Below are 18,938 nucleotides of genomic sequence, written 5' to 3' on the forward strand. Positions count from 1 at the left end.
AAGTATAGCCACTCTTAGGTCTGTGATTGAGAGACCAGAGAGATTGAAGTGTTCTCCAACTGGTTTTTGAATGTTATAATTCTTGACGTCTGATTTGTGTCCATTCATTCTTTTACGTAGAGACTGTCCAGTTTGGCCAATGTACATGGCAGAGGGGCATTGCTGGCACATGATGGCATATATCACATTGGTAGATGCGCAGGTGAACGAGCCTCTGATAGTGTAGCTGATGTGATTAGGCCCTATGATGGTGTCCCCTGAATAGATATGTGGATAGAGTTGGCAACGGGCTTTGTTGCAAGGATAGGTTTCTGGGTTAGTGGTTCTGTTGTGTGGTGTGTGGTTGCTGGTGAGTATTTGCTTCAGATTGGGGGGCTGTCTGTAAGCAAGGACTGGTCTGTCTCCCAAGATCTGTGAGAGTGACACCCTGACAGCAGGATTGTCTGGCTATGTAGACTCCCTCCTCCGGCCCTTCGTTACCAGCACTCCCAGCTATCTTCGAGACACCACTGACTTCCTGAGGAAACTACAGTCCATTGGTGATCTTCCTAAAAACACCATCCTAGCCACTATGGATGTAGAAGCCTCTACACCGACATTCCACACAAAGATGGACTACAAGCCGTCAGGAACAGTATCCCCGATACTGTCACGGCTAACCTGGTGGCTGAACTTTGTGACTTTGTCCTGACCCATAACTATTTCACATTTGGGGACAATGTATACCTTCAAATCAGCGGCACTGCGATGGGTACCCGCATGGCCCCACAGTATGCCAACATTTTTATGGCTGACTTAGAACAACGCTTCCTCAGCTCTCGTCCCCTAATGCCCCTACTCTACTTGCGCTACATTGATGACATCTTCATCATCTGGACCCATGGAAAAGAAGCTCTTGAGGAATTCCACCATGATTTCAACAATTTCCATCCCACCATCAACCTCAGCCTGGACCAGTCCACACAAGAGATCCACTTCCTGGACACTACGGTGCTAATAAGCGATGGTCACATAAACACCACCCTATATCGGAAACCTACTGACCGCTATTCCTACCTACATGCCTCTAGCTTTCATCCAGATCATACCACTCGATCCATTGTCTACAGCCAAGCGCTACGATATAACCGCATTTGCTCCAACCCCTCAGACAGAGACAAACACCTACAAGATCTCTATCATGCATTCCTACAACTACAATACCCACTTGCTGAAGTGAAGAAACAGATTGACAGAGCCAGAAGAGTACCCAGAAGTCACCTACTACAGGACAGGCCCAACAAAGAAAACAACAGAACGCCACTAGCCATCGCCTTCAGCCCGCAACTAAAACCTCTCCAACGCATCATCAAGGATCTACAACCTATCCTGAAGGACGACCCATCGCTCTCACAGATCTTGGGAGACAGACCAGTCCTTGCTTACAGACAGCCCCCCAACCTGAAGCAAATACTCACCAGCAACCACACACCACACAACAGAACCACTAACCCAGGAACCTAACCTTGCAACAAAGCCCGTTGCCAACTCTGTCCACATATCTATTCAGGGGATACCATCATAGGGCCTAATCACATCAGCCACACTATGAGAGGCTCGTTCACCTGCGCATCTACCAATGTGATATATGCCATCATGTGCCAGCAATGCCCCTCTGCCATGTACATTGGCCAAACTGGACAGTCTCTACGTAAAAGAATGAATGGACACAAATCAGACGTCAAGAATTATAACATTCAAAAACCAGTTGGAGAACACTTCAATCTCTCTGGTCACTCGATCACAGACCTAAGAGTGGCTATACTTCAACAAAAAAGCTTCAAAAACAGACTCCAACGAGAGACTGCTGAATTGGAATTAATTTGCAAACTGGATACAATTAACTTAGGCTTGAATAGAGACTGGGAATGGATGAGTCATTACACAAAGTAAAACTATTTCCCCATGGTATTTCTCCCCCCCACCCCACCCCCCACTGTTCCTCTGATATTCTTGTTAACTGCTGGAATTAGCCTACCTTGCTTGTCACCATGAAAGGTTTTCCTCCTTCCCCCCCCTGCTGCTGGTGATGGTTTATCTTAAGTGATCACTCTCCTTACAGTGTGTATGATAAACCCATTGTTCCATGTTCTCTGTGTGTGTGTATATAAATCTCTCCTCTGTTTTTTCTACCAAATGCATCCGATGAAGTGAGCTGTAGCTCACGAAAGCTTATGCTCTAATAAATTTGTTAGTCTCTAAGGTGCCACAAGTACTCCTTTTCTTTTTGCGAATACAGACTAACACGGCTGCTACTCTGAAACCTATAAAAAACTAGTGACATTTGTGTTTGTCTGTTTTAAATAGTTACTTCTAACACACATTTTATTAATTGAACTACTTATAGGACTTGAGAACTTTATATTTTAGTAAAACAAAAGGCAGGATTCAATACGAGAACCAAAACAGGATATTTCAGAGGGCCAAAAGGTTTTAGAAACAGAAAAGGACAGATAGCTGGGATATATAGCATTTAAATGGATGTGTGGCAAAGCAATACAGAAAACGTAAGAAAGAAATAGGGAATCAGAATTCCATCTCAATTGATGTGAATAGACTCCCATTCCTGGATCCACTTAAATGACCGTCGTCTCTTTCTCTTAGGAATTTTGATAGGGCATATTGATCAGATTGTTCAAAGTCCCTTGAGCACAACGCAGATAAGCCCAGACACACACTTGTGAGAACAGTAGGACAGGAACTTAATCTTCCTGTATTCTGGGAGTGTTTGTAGCAGTAAGTACACCCAGCAATAGAAATTGCTTAAGAAGATACTTCTGTGTTACCTGACTGCAACATTTTGGGCAGTGCTTTAGAAATTTTGGAAAGTAATGCAGGAAAAGTACCTGTATCTATAACTTCATCAATGGCAACTAAAAATGTGTGCCACCAAAATACCATATGTGGCTAGAGAAGATATGAGAATCAGAAAATGAAGAGGAGTCACTTACAGTATTGATCCTATTGTTGTGGCAAGTTTGTTCATTTCTTTGGGGTTTTTTTAGGCATCCTAAAGGACTACTTGAAGATCAGTGGGAGCATGGGAAATTGTCTCCTTTCCCTTACTGCATGTAGCAAACCCACAGGTGTGCTTCATAAGTTAGATTCCAACAGAGCTATACAAGACATCACCCCCTGTGGGCTCTTGCTTACTTGAAATATACAAGTGTATTTTGAATATATAATGTGCATTTTGCTCTCATAAAGGCAGATTTTTTGCTTGTTACAGTTTTAAAACAAGGTGAATGACCATATAAATAAAAAAGGAAAACCAAAGGGAGTCACTGGGGAAAATGTTGAAAAACGTATGTTAAGTTTTGCTTTGATTTATTTTGGAGACAGTACTTGTGTTAGAACTCTAACTGGCACTTACAGCATTGTGTACCATATCATTATGGCTTGTCTTCTATGGTCTTGTTTGATCATGCAGATGTCCCCATAGTTTAGATAACAGACTAGATATGATGGCATTTTAGGCAGATTACAGAATCCTCAGAAAATGGATGTATATAGCTGCTATTCAGTAAACTCGCTTCATAATGAAGATATTCTCTGTGCCCTGTCCTCAGTGGAATTGGATGGTTTCATGTCTACATTGTGAGCTAAATCATGGTGTTGCCACAAGCCCTGAGTAAGAGGCAGCATATAGTTGCAGTGCCCTGAGAGTGGAATGGGGTTATATTGTGACTCAGCCATAATATGCTCTGTTTTCCCTCCTTACTCCAGTAGGGGGAAATCTGCATCAACCCTTATCCTGGCACAGATTATTTACCCCTCTGTACCAGCTCAGCTGTGCTGTCTGGCACATTGAGGGTGTGGAGCCGAAGCTCCACCAGCTTCCAACCCTCCTGCTTAGATGGGGGAATATTAGCCTCACAGAAGCTGCCCGTTTCACTGTTACTCACCATGTGGGTAGCCAGCACAAGGGAGAAAAGGGGCATCTCATGTCTTGTTTCTGTTTGTCTAGTCTGTTCTTTTTCCAGTAGTTAAGGTCTTTGTAAAAGTGTTGAAGTTGACCAGAAAATGCCCATTATTCAAGAAGAATCTGATAAATACAATTTAGAACTCTGCTGTTAACCACATGAAACACATTTGTAAAGAACTTAGGCAGCAGTTTCCCTTTTCTCTGGTTTCATCTGGCTCTATTTGTACCTCTTTAACTGAAATACATTTTAAACATGCATATAATTTAATAATTCAGAATAGGCTCCAGGTTGGTTCGCATCATAAAATTACTTTGAAATTCAAAGGTCACCGTACTGGAGCAATGTCTATATGTATGTTTTATTCTAAATGTATTTTTAAGATTAGGTTATTGCAGCCACTCAAAATAGACACCAAATGTGCAGCCTATTTTATAACACTTCGTGTGATATTTTGCACAGATCAGAATGCTCTTTCCATTAAAATGTCCATCTCAGCACTTTGTGAGTTAGCTTTTCACTTCATGCCTGCCTTTCTAAGGAAATGTTGAGCTCTGTTTTGAATTAGATAAGCTTATGTCATCATAATGCGTTTTTGGTCTGCAGATTTATTATGAGTTTATTTAACTCAAAAGCTTTATTTTTAAAAATCCTGCCAATTAAGAACTTTGTATGCCTTCTTCTCCTGCTTCTTTGCAGCCTAAGCTAACAATGGCAAAATGCAGACGAAATGTGGAGAATTTCCTGGAAGCTTGCAGAAAGATTGGTGTGCCTCAGGTAAATCCCCTCCTATTCCTGTATTGTGAAGTATACTGAGATCTTTCTGAAATTTTTGGGGACAATGCAAATGTGTCAAATTTAGTACTATAGGTTCACATGTAAGGTACATATAACTATGAAGAGCTGATTTGATTTTGCATTGTTTCAGGAAGCAAAATAAAGTCGCTATAATGGTTTGCAAAGAATATGCTTCACTTACTGTGATCGAGATAAAGTTCATTATAATTGGATTCACTCTGATTCTGTCAAGCAGAATGAGGAGGTGCATTAAGAATCTGGTTTTGAAAAAACGTCATTCAGATTTCTTGAGACCATATGTTGGGTGTTAATCCAAGAGGCTTTAACATTTTTTTAAAAATGATATAGTTTTGAGTGTTTTTTCCCCAAGTACCAAGGTTTCTGTTCTGCCTTCAGAGCAAAACCTACTGCTCTGTTATTTTATGTGAACACTTTGATTGTCTAAGAAGAAACCACGATATTGGTCTCTTCTCTCCTGGGTAGTCATCTGTGCATAGATCTCCACTCCTTGTGTTATATGTTCTTGCTCTCAAGCTCTAGTGCCTTCTGGAATTCCTCTTCACCTTCCAAAACACTGCACATTCTCTCTTGGGGCAAGAGCGAAGAGATGGAAATATATATATACAATAAAAGAAAAGGAGTACTTGTGGCACCTTAGAGACTAACGCCTTTATTTGAGCATAATGCATCCGATGAAGTGAGCTGTAGCTCACGAAAGCTTATGCTCAAATAAATTTGTTAGTCTCTAAGGTGCCACAAGTACTCCTTTTCTTTTTGCAAATACAGATTAACCCAGCTGCTACTCTGAAACCTATGTATACAGTATAGCACATCATAGTCCAACTGTCTTTTCTTTCTCTTTCCCTCCTTCCCCACTTCACTTCTAACACCAGCTGATCTCAGTGCAAAGGTAACTTTGATGTTTACTAGCTACTTGCTCTGTTTTGCTGCTGTTTTTCTCTCTCGTGCATTAATTGCTATGTTTCCTTACATTACAAAGTAAGTGTTAGAACTCATGTTGCAGTTTTGCTTCATGTTTTTTTTATCCTATTTGCTTTTGGAAAGACTTCTCTGAAAGGGAAAAATGGACCCAATGACTCATAACTACTTCTAAAAGTGATTCCTGGACAGTCACTGCTAAAGCAGTATGTGCCTGGATTAAGTCATTGATAGCTTCACTTCCAAGATGTATTACAGCTGATTGCCTTGAGCCATCAAAAATGTAGGATAAAAACCTTATTTAGCTGCCCATTAATCTCTTAAGACTCATTGGTGCATGATGTTGGACCACTGCAGCGAGGGACCCACTGTTACTTTGGAGTGCTGCACTAACTAGGTGTGCTGAAGTAAACCAGAATCACTCACTTGGTCAGTCTCACTCAGAGTGAGTTCACATTCCATGGAGTTAAAGGGAGAGGACAAGTGAAATAGTAGGTCATATCTACTACACTGTTCAAGTCTGTGCACTGAATGCAAGTCTATGGTATGGACTCTATTATGCTAGATCTGCCTTGGTGCATGTAGGTGCACAGAGGCAGACAAGACTGACCTACCTAGAATCTTATTATGTTCTCATTTCTCCTGCATTGAGCTTCAAATTAGAGTTCCTGAAGAACAAGGCCTTTGTGAATACTTAGCTGAATGACTCCCCTCCGGAACTCTTAACTTGCCCTCACATGTCTCCTCTGCCCCTGAGCAGAGAAGATAGGATGTCCGCATGAGAATGCCAGTCTAGTTTCTCAAAAAGAAAAGGAGTACTTGTGGCACCTCAGAGACTAACAGCCTAGTTTCTGTTGTTGAAAAAATGCCTGTGTGTGTCTCCTTTCATTTAAATTCTGAGATTACAGAAATAGAAGGATGTCTCAAAGTATGGACCTATGTAGAAATACTTACCTTTAAAGAGTACAAACTAGTTACCTGTAATTATTGTTCTCTAAAGGTAGTATCTTGCATAGAGCCACACTCATATTCCAGGTTTCAGAGTGGCAGCCGTGTTAATCTGTATTCGCAAAAAGAAAAGGAGTACTTGCAGCACCTTAGAGACTAACAAATTTATTAGAGCATAAGCTTTCGTAAGCTACAGCTCACTTCATCGGATGTATTTGGTGGAAAAAAAAAAAACCACCAAATTTTTTCCACCAAACGCATCCGATGAAGTGAGCTGTAGCTCACGAAAGCTTATGCTCTAATAAATTTGTTAGTCTCTAAGGTGCCACAAGTACTCATATTCCAGTATTCCAGTGGAATAGTTACAAAAGACTGTGTGACTTAGTGTCCAACTGTCAGTTTCTTTTGATCCAAGATTGCTATGATATGCTATATTCGCACCTATCCATCATTGCTTTCAGTTGATGCCTCTGTTGGAGGGAGGTGAAAGGTCCAGAAATGTAGATAATTTTAGAACACTTAAGCCATGTGATCAAATATTCGGTATCTATGCAGAATACTACATTCAGAGATCAATTACAGGTAAATAATCTGCTCTGTTTGTGCCATTTTGAATAATTTCACTAATTAAAAAGAATGGATTAAGTATGTAGAACGTGAAGACTCATATACAGCCAGTGGTAGTTTAAGAATACTTTATCCAATTTATTTCTGACTTCCAAAATATAACTGTTTTGAACTAAGACTTATGACAACTGTCAGCTGTTTCATTGAAGAGATTTTATTATATATTTAAACTAGACAGATTGACACACTACTGAACACAAAATGCATATAAGGAGGCAGTTCTTTAGACCAGGAGTCTTGCATATTCCTTTGTGTGAATTAACCAGTTGTATTTTACTCCTTGAAATTGTTGGATGTATTTGAGATGTCAGATGACTGACTGCTTCATGGATACTTGCACGGTTGATCAACTGACTCTGTTTTTCTATCTGTTTTCCCTTCCTGCTCACACACTTTGGACAGGACAATCTTTGTTCCCCTTCTGACATTCTTCAGCTAAACCTCAGCGTTAAAAGGACAGTTGAAACTCTTCTTTCCCTGGGGACAGAGTCAGAAGAATCCACTCTTGTCTCTCTTTCCATCCAGCTTGGGGGCTTTGCAGCATTTTATTGTATTCTAATGCTAACACTCTGTATGTTCTATCGCTGGGTCTTTTTCCTCTAGCTAAAGGACAGTGGTGCTGCTGACTCGCTACATCACTTCAGTGATTGGTAAAGGCTTTGTTTTTTGTCAAGAACTGTTTGGATAAGTGCAGTGCATTCTTTCTGATCACATTCAGAGTTGACATGTACAAGGTAAAAACGCTCTTTGGTACACCCACCTGACAATCTGTGACATTGTTACAAGTTTGTATTTGTGTGATGTTTAGCAAGCGTTCTGCTTACAAGGGGAGGCATTATTGTCCAGTGACTAGAGAAAGGGACTAGGATTTAGTGTGCTGGGTTCTAGTCACAACTCTCTTGAATGGCTGTGTAACATGGGAAAATCGCAGTTCCACTGTACCTCAGTTTCCAAGTTGTAAAATAGGAATACCACCCATATTTATAAAGAGCTTTGAGTTCCTCTGATGAAAAGTGATTATATACATGTGCAAAGTATTGTTTTTTCTATACATGTCACTGTGCCTTGTTATATCTTACTGTCTTAGGAGATGTGGCCTATGATTCTTTTTATCAGGAGTGCTCTAGAGTTTTTTTACAAGCCCGTTTCCTTAACCCTTTTCGCTAAAGTCTTGGATTTCCTGTATTATTAGGTTCTGAATAGCATCTCATTTGACTAAGGCTATGTCAACACTACAGACCGTACAGCGGCACAGCTATACCACTACAGCAGTGCCACTGTAAGGTCTCCCGTGTAGCCGCTCTTTGCCAGCAGGAGAGAGCCCTTCTGCTGGCATAATTAAACCACCCTCAACGAGCGTCTCCTGCCAACATAGCTCTGTTCACACCAGCACTTTTGCCGGTGAAACTTATGTCAGTCAGGAGGTGTGTTTTTTTTCCTCACACCCCTGACTAACAAAAGTGGTAGTGCAGACAAAGCCTAAAAATAGGCACTTAGGCTGACAATGAATCCTGAGCTGCTTCACCTTACTAAGGCTTTGTCTACACTGGCATTTGCCTCGTTAAAACTTTTGCTGCTCAGAGGTGTAAAAAACACACCCCAAATGACAAAAGTGTTAACGATGAAAAGCACTGGTGTGGACAGCGCTTCATTGGTGGGATGAAGCTACTGCCCCTCTTTTGGAGGAGCTCTCTCCCAGCGAAAAAGAGCAGCCACACAGCGCACCTTACAATGGCACGGCTGCAGCGGCACAGTGTACACATAGCCTAATACATCAAGCCTGGAGTTTGTAGAGGAGCTGAACTTTTTCGTGCACACTGGGAAAAATCTGGTTCCTGGTGCAAGATGAGCTATCGTGGGATATTACTGTGGTCCTCATAGCAAACTTCTGGAGCAGCCACTTGATTGGTGTGAGCTCAGACTCAACCTTATTCCCTAAGTCTCTTCCTCCTCCTCATGATCAGAATCTTTGCATCATAGAATTGTGGGCTAAAAGCTCTAATAATGTATTCACTCTTCGCTGGCTTGCAAAACTCGGGTAGTTTTCAGAATTTTTCAGCTGCACACTGCATTCTGTTGCTTTCATGCATTCTCAGGGAGACCATGATGCATAAATCAGATGTCAAAAGGAGCAGACAAAGTCCATCCAACTTTTTCTTTTCTTTTGACACCTGCCTTTTTCTGTTTGCTATTGTTTTAATGGGACTGTCACATGAACTCTGTATTAGAGCCCCATTTCTTTCAGGGTTTGTCAACAAAAGTAGTTAGACACTGATCCATTCTGTTTCATTATTTGTAGAGCAGCGACATGGAGCTCACTATTTACTTTTTTTCTGGGCAGTATTACCTAGCCTGGTGCTTCTCAATCAGTTGTCCTTCAAATCTCTGTAACTTGTACTCAAGCTGCCTCTTCCCTAACTAGATGAAGAGCTTCCATGTTGGGTGCCAGTGCACCATTGCCATGTGGCAAGGTGGAGAGAGGTGTTATTACTTACTGTGAAGCTTGGACTCCTTCGAAAATCAGTGTCATGTTTGCAAGAGTGGCATTTGGAGCCGCACAAGCTCTGTTCCAGGTTAGACCAACCACAGTAGTGGCAATGATCAGTTCAGCTGCAGTCCTAGCCCAGTACATTGATTGTTACCCACAAAAGCTGGGACCCATTAGACTAGTTTTTAATCCTGATTTGCCACATCTCTCCTGCTAAATTATTGAATGTTTAGACTGAGTTCCCATTCTGCCCTCCCACTTGATTCAAGTCAGCGTTCCAAAAACGTCTTAGAGCTTCAGGGCACTCCTGATGCTGTGGGCAAGAGACCATGTCTCCCCAGTGTAGATGTCCTTTTCTGAATGTATTTCAATGAATTCTTCTTAATCTAAAAGAAAATATGGTCAACAGTTCTTAAACCCATTTTAGCTGCTGCAGTTCAGTGTTTCAGCAGTAGTAACACAGTAGTAAGTCTGAAGCACTGCATCATACATAGCTGAGTTGCAAATGCTATAATTGCCATTGAAAATGTTTTTTTAATATGCATGGTCTGCTGAGCCTTGTAATAAAAGTTGGGCTAACTAACATAAGAGTAGGTTAATGGGAGTTGCCTGCCTCCTTTTCAGATCACATTGTGATTTGACACAGAACATTCCTGTCTGGGAATTCTGCCTGAGGAGAACGTGCTTGTTTTTCCCCCACAAAAGGCAGGATTACAGTTATTTTAAAAAATTGACCATTGGAGCTGTTTTTGCACTGTTTACTGGTATGGACTAAAACTAACTCAATTGCCTGTATTAACTTCTCTTAAAGAACACTGTGATAAAAACTGCAAGGGTTTACAATAACGGTGCCTTCCAGTTTTAAGCCTTTTTGTCTGTATCTGTGATATGGATTCATTCCAAATCATTTCCCTGTGTTTACATATTTTTAAAAGGCTGAAATCCACAGATATTTTATTGGTAATTGTACTTTTTTCTAGTCTCTTGTTTGTTGGACCTTTAAAGGTGTCAGTCTGATACCTGTCTTACCTCAAGAATTTCATGGTTGCACTCAAGGTCTGCACACGAGGAGTCCAGGCTCTGATCACTTACACATTGCCAAGAATTTGAAGTTGTTTTTTGTTTTTGTTTTTGTTTTTTAAATCTTCACAGAAGATGCAAGCAGTGTAGAAAATCAGGTTGCCATGTGCATCTGTAAAGAAATGTATAAAGATTCCCCAGGGGTTTATAGAATGACCAAATATGGGGTATCAGGTTTTTTTTAAGTAGAAATGCAAGGATCTGATTCTGCATTTGACTCTACATGGTTGGACCCCTGCATGAAGCCTCGCTGAGGTCAGTGGGATTCTGCCTGAGTACAGGCAGAGAGCCTCTGTGGAGTTGGTTGCAAGATCAGGCCCTAAACTCAGATTATACACACAACAATAAAATTCCATAAATGCCTTGAAAGCTCATTCCACACTAGATATTTTTAAATACTACTACTTAATAAGGGTGCTTTTCTGAGGTGACTTGTATTAAAAAAGAGTGTCTGAAAGATGAATAACTGATAGCTAAAGAACGACCCTTTTTTATTCCTATATTGAGGATATTTGCCTTTAAAATATTCCTGGTAATTCTTCATTGTATTATTTTTAACAGTAAGAACAGCACTTTTAACAGGTATCCTTTTTAGGGCTGTCAAGCGATTAAAAAAATTAATTGTGATTAATCGCGCTGTTAAACAACAATAGAATAGAATAGAACAATAGAATAGAATTTGGTTGTTTACTACATTTTCAAATATATTCATTTCAGTTACAACACAATACATTTATTTATTTATTACAAATATTTGCACTTGTAAAAAACAAATTATTTTTCAATTCACCTCATACAAGTACTGTAGTGCAATCTTTTTATCATGAAAGTTGAACTTACAAATGTAGAATTATGTAAAAAAAAACTGCTTTCAAAAATAAAACAATGTAAAACTTTAGAGCCTACAAGTCCACTCAGTCCTACTTCTTGGTCAGCCAATCACTCAGACGAACAAGGTTGGTTAAAATGTTTGAGAGAATGCTGCGTGCTTATTGTTTACGTCACCTGAAAGTGAGAACAGGTGTTTGCATGGCACTGTTGTAGCTGGCGTTGCAAGACATTTATGTGCCAGATGCGCTAAAGATATGTCCCTTCATGCTTCAACCACCATTCCAGAGGACATGCTTCCATGCTGATGATGGGATCTGCTCGATAACGATCCAAAGCAGTGCGGACTGATGCACATTCATTTTCATCATCTGAGTGAGATGCCACCAGCAGAAGGTTGATTTTCCTTTTTGGTAGTTTGGGTTCTGTAGTTTCCACATCAGAGTGGTGCTGTTTTAAGACTTCTAAAAGGATGCTCCACACCTCATCCCTCTCAGATTTTGGACAGCACTTCAGATTCTTAAACCTTGGGTCGAGTGCTGTAGCTATTTTTAGAAATCTCACATTGGTACCTTCTTTGCATTTTGTCAAATCTGCTGTGAAAGTGTTCTTAAAACGAACATGGGCTGGGACATCACCCGAGACTGCTGTAACATGAAATACATGGCAGAATGCGGGTAAAACAGAGCAGGGGACATACAATTCTCCCCTCAAGAAGTTCAGTCACAAATTTAATTGATGCATTATTTTTTTAACGAGAATCATTGGCATGGAAGCATGTCCTCTGGAATGGTGGCCGAAGCATGAAGGGGCATACTAATGTTTAGCATATCCATCATGTAAATACCTTGCAATGCTGGCTACAAAAGTGCCATGCAAACACCTGTTCTCACTTCTGCTGACATTGTAAATACGAAGCCATTAATGTAAACAAACTTGTTTGTCTTAGCGATCGGCAGAATAAGAAGCAGGACTGAATGGACTTGTAGGCGCTAAAGTTTTGCACTGTTTTGTTTTTGCGTGCAGTTATGTAACCAAAAAAAAAATCTGCATTTGTAAGTTACACTTTCACGATAAAGAGATTGCACTACAATACTTGTATGAGGTGAATTGAAAAATACTATCTTTTGTTTATAATTTTTACAGTGCATATATTTGTAATCAAAAATAATATAAAGTGAGCACTGTGCACTTTGTATTCTGTGTTGTAATTGAAATCGATATTGAAAATGTAGAAAAACATCCACAAATATTTAATAAACTTCAATTGGTATTCTATTGTTATAAGTGTGATTAATCACAATTAATTTTTTTGAGTTAATCGCATGAGTTAACTGCGATTGACAGCCCTAATCCTTTTTGAAGGCCAATCAATCATGCATTTAAACAAGACCCTATTTTGCCATAAAACAGCTTGTGTGCTCTTCTGTTTTCTTCTTTCGCATGGCTTTCTGCTGTGTGTCTAGTAGGAAAGATCAGACCAAATGTGTGGTGTGTTGTTTTAAGAGGGTTTTCGTGCAGATAATATATCTCTTGCTGTTGAGAAGAACTGCTATTAAGCATGCGGATACTTCCCAGATTTATTGCACAATATTTCCAAAGCACATGCTAGTATCTCGGTATTTGTTAAAAGCTTTAAAGTGTGTTTGCCTATTCACATCTGGTAGCTGAACGCAACAGTGTTGTGAGGACTCCCTCACATCCCTGTTGAGTTACGGAAATGAAAACACCATTCCTGTTGTACTCTTGATCTTTGATCATGTTGACCACATTGAAATAAAGGCCCCACTCCCCAGAGTCAATCCAATTCTGATTTCATCAAGTGATATCATTTGAGTGGGGTAAGGGCAAATGTGTGATTTCCCTCTTCTCACCTGTCCCCTGAAAACTGTCCTTATTTGTACATATATTTTTCATGAGTGCTGATGAATAAACTAACAAAATGATTGTCCAAGAGTTTGCTGGTTTGTTACCATGTACTTTTTTGTTACATTTACAGCTGGCTTATCCAGAAGTAAAGATTTACTTCCATAGATATTTTTGTTTAGGTGTCCATACCATTCCATATTTCAGTCTCCTTCCGCTTGTTTAATTTGCATTTTTTTTCTTTTCAGTTAAGTGGTTTTCATCCCTTTTCTTTTGTTTGTCTTTTTGTTGTGTTTTTCCCATTTAGGAGCGATTATGTTTGCCTCTGCATATTTTAGAAGAGAAAGGTTTGACACAGGTAGCAGTGACAGTCCACGCACTTCTGGAGCTTGCACCCCCAAAGCAGCAACATCACCACTTGTCTGCTGCGTAAAGATCTCCAGGACCTTTTGGTTTCCCTTGGCTAAGCAGAAGAACATGAAGACTTTACTGCTGATGCAGTGTATCCAAACACACAGAGCTCTGTTCTAAGAAGGAAATTAGCTTCTGTGATTCCTGACAGGAATGTTTTGCTTCATTTCTCCACTTTTTTTGGAGATCACACCAGTTTCCATTTAATTTTTTACCAATATTTTTTCTCATTTATAAAGTGAGGTTTTTTCTTGGGGAAAATTCCTTTCTCTGGTTGTTTAGAAGCATCTGTTAAAACTGACTATGTAGATTCAGGGGATTTATATATACAGTCTGAAAAGCTGTAAGATTCCTACTAGGATGTATTTCCAAAGGGGATGTTTCCATTGCGACACAATGATGGAGACTGCTTGTCCTCCCTATGAGTCCCAGAGAGAGTTTTCCCTGCTTCTAAGAAACGCCAGCTCTTTCCATTGCATATAAAGATTGTGTTTTGAAGCTGATGATACTCAGTTTTTCAAAGCAAGACTGAAACTGATTCTTTAATCTGGGTTGACATGTCCTCAATATTAAAAATATATATATAGTGCTGTTGTTTTTTTTTTTTTTCCAGGGAAAACATACTGCTTGTTACCTCCAAAAGGAACACACATTTCAGTGAAAGATACTAAACCATAACTGTTCAAATATTTTTATTAAATCAAAATATTTGCTGGCTTTAAGCTTCGGTTGGTTATAAATCTATCTTTGTATTGGAATCTTTCCCACTTCAGTGGGAAACATCTTATCACCCTTCATGCCCTCACCTACCCATCATGGGGACTCGGTTAGTAAATGGTAATGTTAAATTGGCCTATGGCTTGTATTGCTGCAATAATGATTGAAGATTTTCCTATGAAGAATCATGTACCTATTTTCAATCCACTGCAAATAATCATGAGCTATCAAACCATCCATTAGAGATCTGTTATCCAATTATGTTTTCAATTGAAAACAACACACAGCCACTCCCTTACACCAGTGAAGACTCCAGTTATGTAGGAACAAATCATTGTAGGAAAGAATGAGATTATTGAATTCCCAGAGTCGTTCTGTGTGTTAGCTCTGCTTTCAAAGTGCCAGTCTTTTGCAAAAGGAAATTTCTGTGGCGGGGTTTGACAGAATGTGTTAATAAAGCATGTTTTCTAGTAGTTCAGACAGTGGTATAAACTGCCTTTGTCCCCTCCGCCTACCTCCTTTTCCCCAAAAAGTGGACATTCAAAATATGTGAACAGGAAACTGAAAATAAGGTATGTATGTTACTTTAAAGGTGACTGGCAAAGTCCAGACTTCCTGGCTGCGTTGGCCTCCCTGATGAGGCTGGGTCACATCCAGCTCTGCAGTAACTTAATTTTTTATATATAGTAATGTTTTAAAAATCCTTTTCTCCCACAGTAAAATCCTCTTGATATTTCCTGGGGTATTCCAGAAGACACTTCTGCCATTATCATGGATTGCACAGGGTGTGAATGAGACTTCTGGTATTTGTGGTGTTCCATTCTGGGGTATTGTTAGTGAACCAGTAATACCAAGAGGTTTTCAGAAGGGATGAAGTGAGCAGAAGAAATGGAAAAAAGGTTAGTTAAAAGTTTTCTTTGCTGTAATAAGCCTGGTCATGGGAACACTTAAGCACAGAAGTCTGGGCTTAGCTGAATTTTCCCTTTGAATTTGTCATTCCATTCTCACCCTGATTTGTTTGCCTAATAATTATTTCATGGTAGCTTGTGGTAACTGTTGTCCCAACGATTTCGCATAAGGACTTATTTTGCTTCATATTGATGTTGACACCACTGATCACACCATAGGTCTAGAAAAACACATGAAGGATATTTAAAACTAGAGTCGCACAGTTGATAAGAGAAAATATTTTCATAATGTGTAAGTGGCTGTCTTGGTTTCTGGAAGATCTGAGTATGCCAGTAACATGCATCATAAAAAGGAAGAGTGCAGCTCTGTACAGGTACACCTTCCCCCAGCAAATGGTGTAGACTGTGTTTCGCAGCACCTTGTTCCAGGTGAAGGCTTGCAATGGACAGAGCTGGTCCTTGAAGGATTATGTGGCAGTGAAAGGAGAATTTTTTTTTACTGCAATCTCTGCCATTTGTTGAATGGGGGATGTAGATTTCTGGCATCTCACTGCTGACACTATAGACTAGTGGTTCCCAAACTTTCTCATGATCTCCCCCACCCCATCTCCTGAAGCAGTGGTGCCAGTTCAGCTATTTCTTGGGAGGAGGGCAAATTTTTTCAACCCCGTGCTGCCCCACAGCCAGCCCTACTCTCCCCCACCCACTCCCCAGGGTACCTTGGAGGGAGTTGTCATTGCATTGTAGAACAGGCAGAGCACACGGCCTGGGCACCCTGCCCCATCAGTGGTGGGAGCACAGACTCTCTGTCCCTCCTCGGTACTGCAGCTCCCTGCTAGGCTGGGGGGCTCATTTCAGCACCACCACCCGTTGGATTCTTCTGCCAGCAGCAGAGACCAGCCTCTCTGCAGCCAGCTCCATGTACCCCAGGATGGAACCATCAGCAACTCCCCTGCCTCCCCTCCCTGCTGGCTCGAGGCTTCCAGCAACGCCAAGTGGAGATGCCATGGGTTCTTGCTGGAGGGCCCAGCAGGCAGAGCGGGACTGGATACCACGCATGTCCCCTCCAGAGCCCCTGCCTCCCTCATGCTGCTCCTTACCCCTCTTCCCTGATGGCTCAAAATCTTGCAACCTCCTGCGGGTTTTGACCCCCAGTTTGGGAAACTGATATAGACAATTCTGCCATAGACCATAAATGTTTCCTTATGGGTTGTCTACAAATCATTGTCAAAGGGGAGTAACAAATTAATCTGAATTCTCGGTACTAGATACTTTTTATTCTCTGTACTTGGGTATTAGGTTTTGTTTAATAGATCGAAAGGAGGATGCAATATTTAGATTTATCCACTGTAAGAAATCTGTTAAACTTAATGTGGAATTGTGAGAGTCTGTTGTTTGCTCCAGCCTAGCTTCCCAGACTTACGGAAACTGACCGTAACAGCATTCATGTTGGTAGAAGCTGGACATGTCATAAATGTTAATTTTTGGAAAACTAACAATTTGGAGTTTGAGTCTGACTTTCAATAAATGGCCACTTCTCTGTTGTAAAATCAGCCACTGTTGCACACAAATGTGTGTAGCCGAATTTTACATCAGCAACTATGCTTGTATGCCTGGTCAGGTGTATGCTCCTATTTCCTTTACAGTTCTAAACAAACATTTCCCTCTAGCAAGTACACATTTGTGTGGTCATGTTAGTTTGACTCTTTAATTTTGTGTTTTCGTGCTGGCAAACGCTAAACGTTGACCAGACATTGAGGATGAAAATCCAAATCTGAAATGTCAAGATACGGTTTATTCTTGATGTATTATACTAAAAAACACTTCTGTTTTCTGTTGTAATGAAATGGGATGGGATTTTTTGGTATATTTATGTGCACTTTTTGTTATAGCCAGTTAAAAAATATTTTAAAGAAAACACATTGGATTTCATTTTGTGTGCTAAAGCTAGTATTAATTGTAGTCTTTTCCTTTTGGGGCCTTTGTGTTGGGGAAAAATCCATTTCAGAGTGAAGCATTTGCTAGTATGTTTATGTTCCTTACACACCTTGTTGAGCACTGAAGAAAATTGAGGATCGATAATGTTACGAAATAGAAATTGAAGTGGCACTGGCACTTAATGGTCCTTGATGGTGTTGGAATGATCTGGTCAGGAAATAGGGGATTTTGATTTCTCCTTCTTCAGAACTAGTGACAGGGGAAACTTGTTAGGAAAGCCCCTTCCTTGCTGGTTTATTAAATTCTAGACAACATTTTACAGCACTGAGAACAATTCTGTTGCTCTTAGCAGTAACGTGATAACTGGTGATGTTTTGAATCCTTTTATGACTTTAAATGGACATCTTTGACATTTTTGTTTTAGAAGCAGAGGAATTCTAAGGTGGATTTAAACATTTAAAAAAAATCTTTTGTATAGATATTCTGTTTTACAAACAATCTAATTTTGTTTCTGAAAACCTTGTAAACGTGTAATTAATAGAGTAAAGGATTTTTTAAAGCTCCCACCTATACTTGTATGTCTGTAAATACATTCCATAATTTCTAAGACTGTTAAGTATAAATATGCCAGAATATTGTGTACTTTATTTTAAATTGCCTGTATGCTGTTAGTTGAACTTCTAGCACACTGATAATATAAAACCAAATACTTGGGTAATTTGAAATAAAGTTTTAAAATCTACATGAACTGAAATATTTCTTCCTCATATTTTTATATTTGAATCAGTGATTGTCAATTCCTGCGTATCAGGTGTGTATTTACTTTCTGAATTGTCATATTAAGAGGACAAAAATTTTTTCTGGCCGTCTTGAGGAGCTTGGTATAGGAAAAATGATTCTTTCAGCATAACGAATGACCGCTGGGCCAGAGTAGGAGACTGCGTATGTTTGCACTCAGTACGTTTCTTTAAGCAGATGTAATCAGAACCTGTTTCTCTGCAGCCTTTCTAGCCCCTCCCCCTGAGAGTAACTGTAGCGTTCCTCAGAATCAGCTGCCCTATTCATTCTGAGAAGTTAGTGGTGGAAAAGGTTTCAGAGTAGCAGCCGTGTTAGTCTGTATTCGCAAAAAGAAAAGGAGGACTTGTGGCACCTTAGAGACTAACAAATTTATTTGAGCCTAAGCTTTCATGAGCTACAGCTCACTTCATCGGATGCAAAGACTTTTTAGGTCACGTGGGCTGTTAGCCACAGCCAGTGCACATTGCTTTCTGTATTACGTTCTCATGTTATTTATCCTGTCTAGTTTTAAATTCTGTGAAGTTTGCACCAGTATTCCCCTCAATAATAGGAAAGTTTTTCTGATGGCACAAAATGTTTGTTCCTCCTTTCCTCCTTCCCTCATAACTAGAGTTCACAGCAATCAAGCGA

The 18,938-nt window shown here is 40.1% G+C and overlaps 1 protein-coding gene across 2 annotated transcripts in view; it reads left to right on the forward strand.

The window, feature by feature from the left end:
• LRCH3 (leucine rich repeats and calponin homology domain containing 3) overlaps positions 1–18,252 on the forward strand; it is a 113,011-nt gene extending 94,759 nt beyond the window's left edge. The window contains exons 20-21 of one of the 2 annotated variants that reach the window (XM_043492757.1): positions 4,662–4,739; positions 13,844–18,252. In XM_043492757.1, coding sequence (XP_043348692.1) covers positions 4,662–4,739; positions 13,844–13,969 — 204 coding nt within the window. In that variant the 3' untranslated portion in view covers positions 13,970–18,252. Of the gene's footprint in view, positions 1–4,661; positions 4,740–7,676; positions 8,665–13,843 lie in introns of those variants that run through there. The other variant, XM_043492756.1, reaches the window with a different exon arrangement.
• Positions 18,253–18,938: the final 686 nt, after the last annotated feature.

This window comes from Dermochelys coriacea, chromosome 9 (assembly GCF_009764565.3).
Source record: "Dermochelys coriacea isolate rDerCor1 chromosome 9, rDerCor1.pri.v4, whole genome shotgun sequence".
Lineage (NCBI taxonomy): Eukaryota > Metazoa > Chordata > Testudines > Dermochelyidae > Dermochelys > Dermochelys coriacea.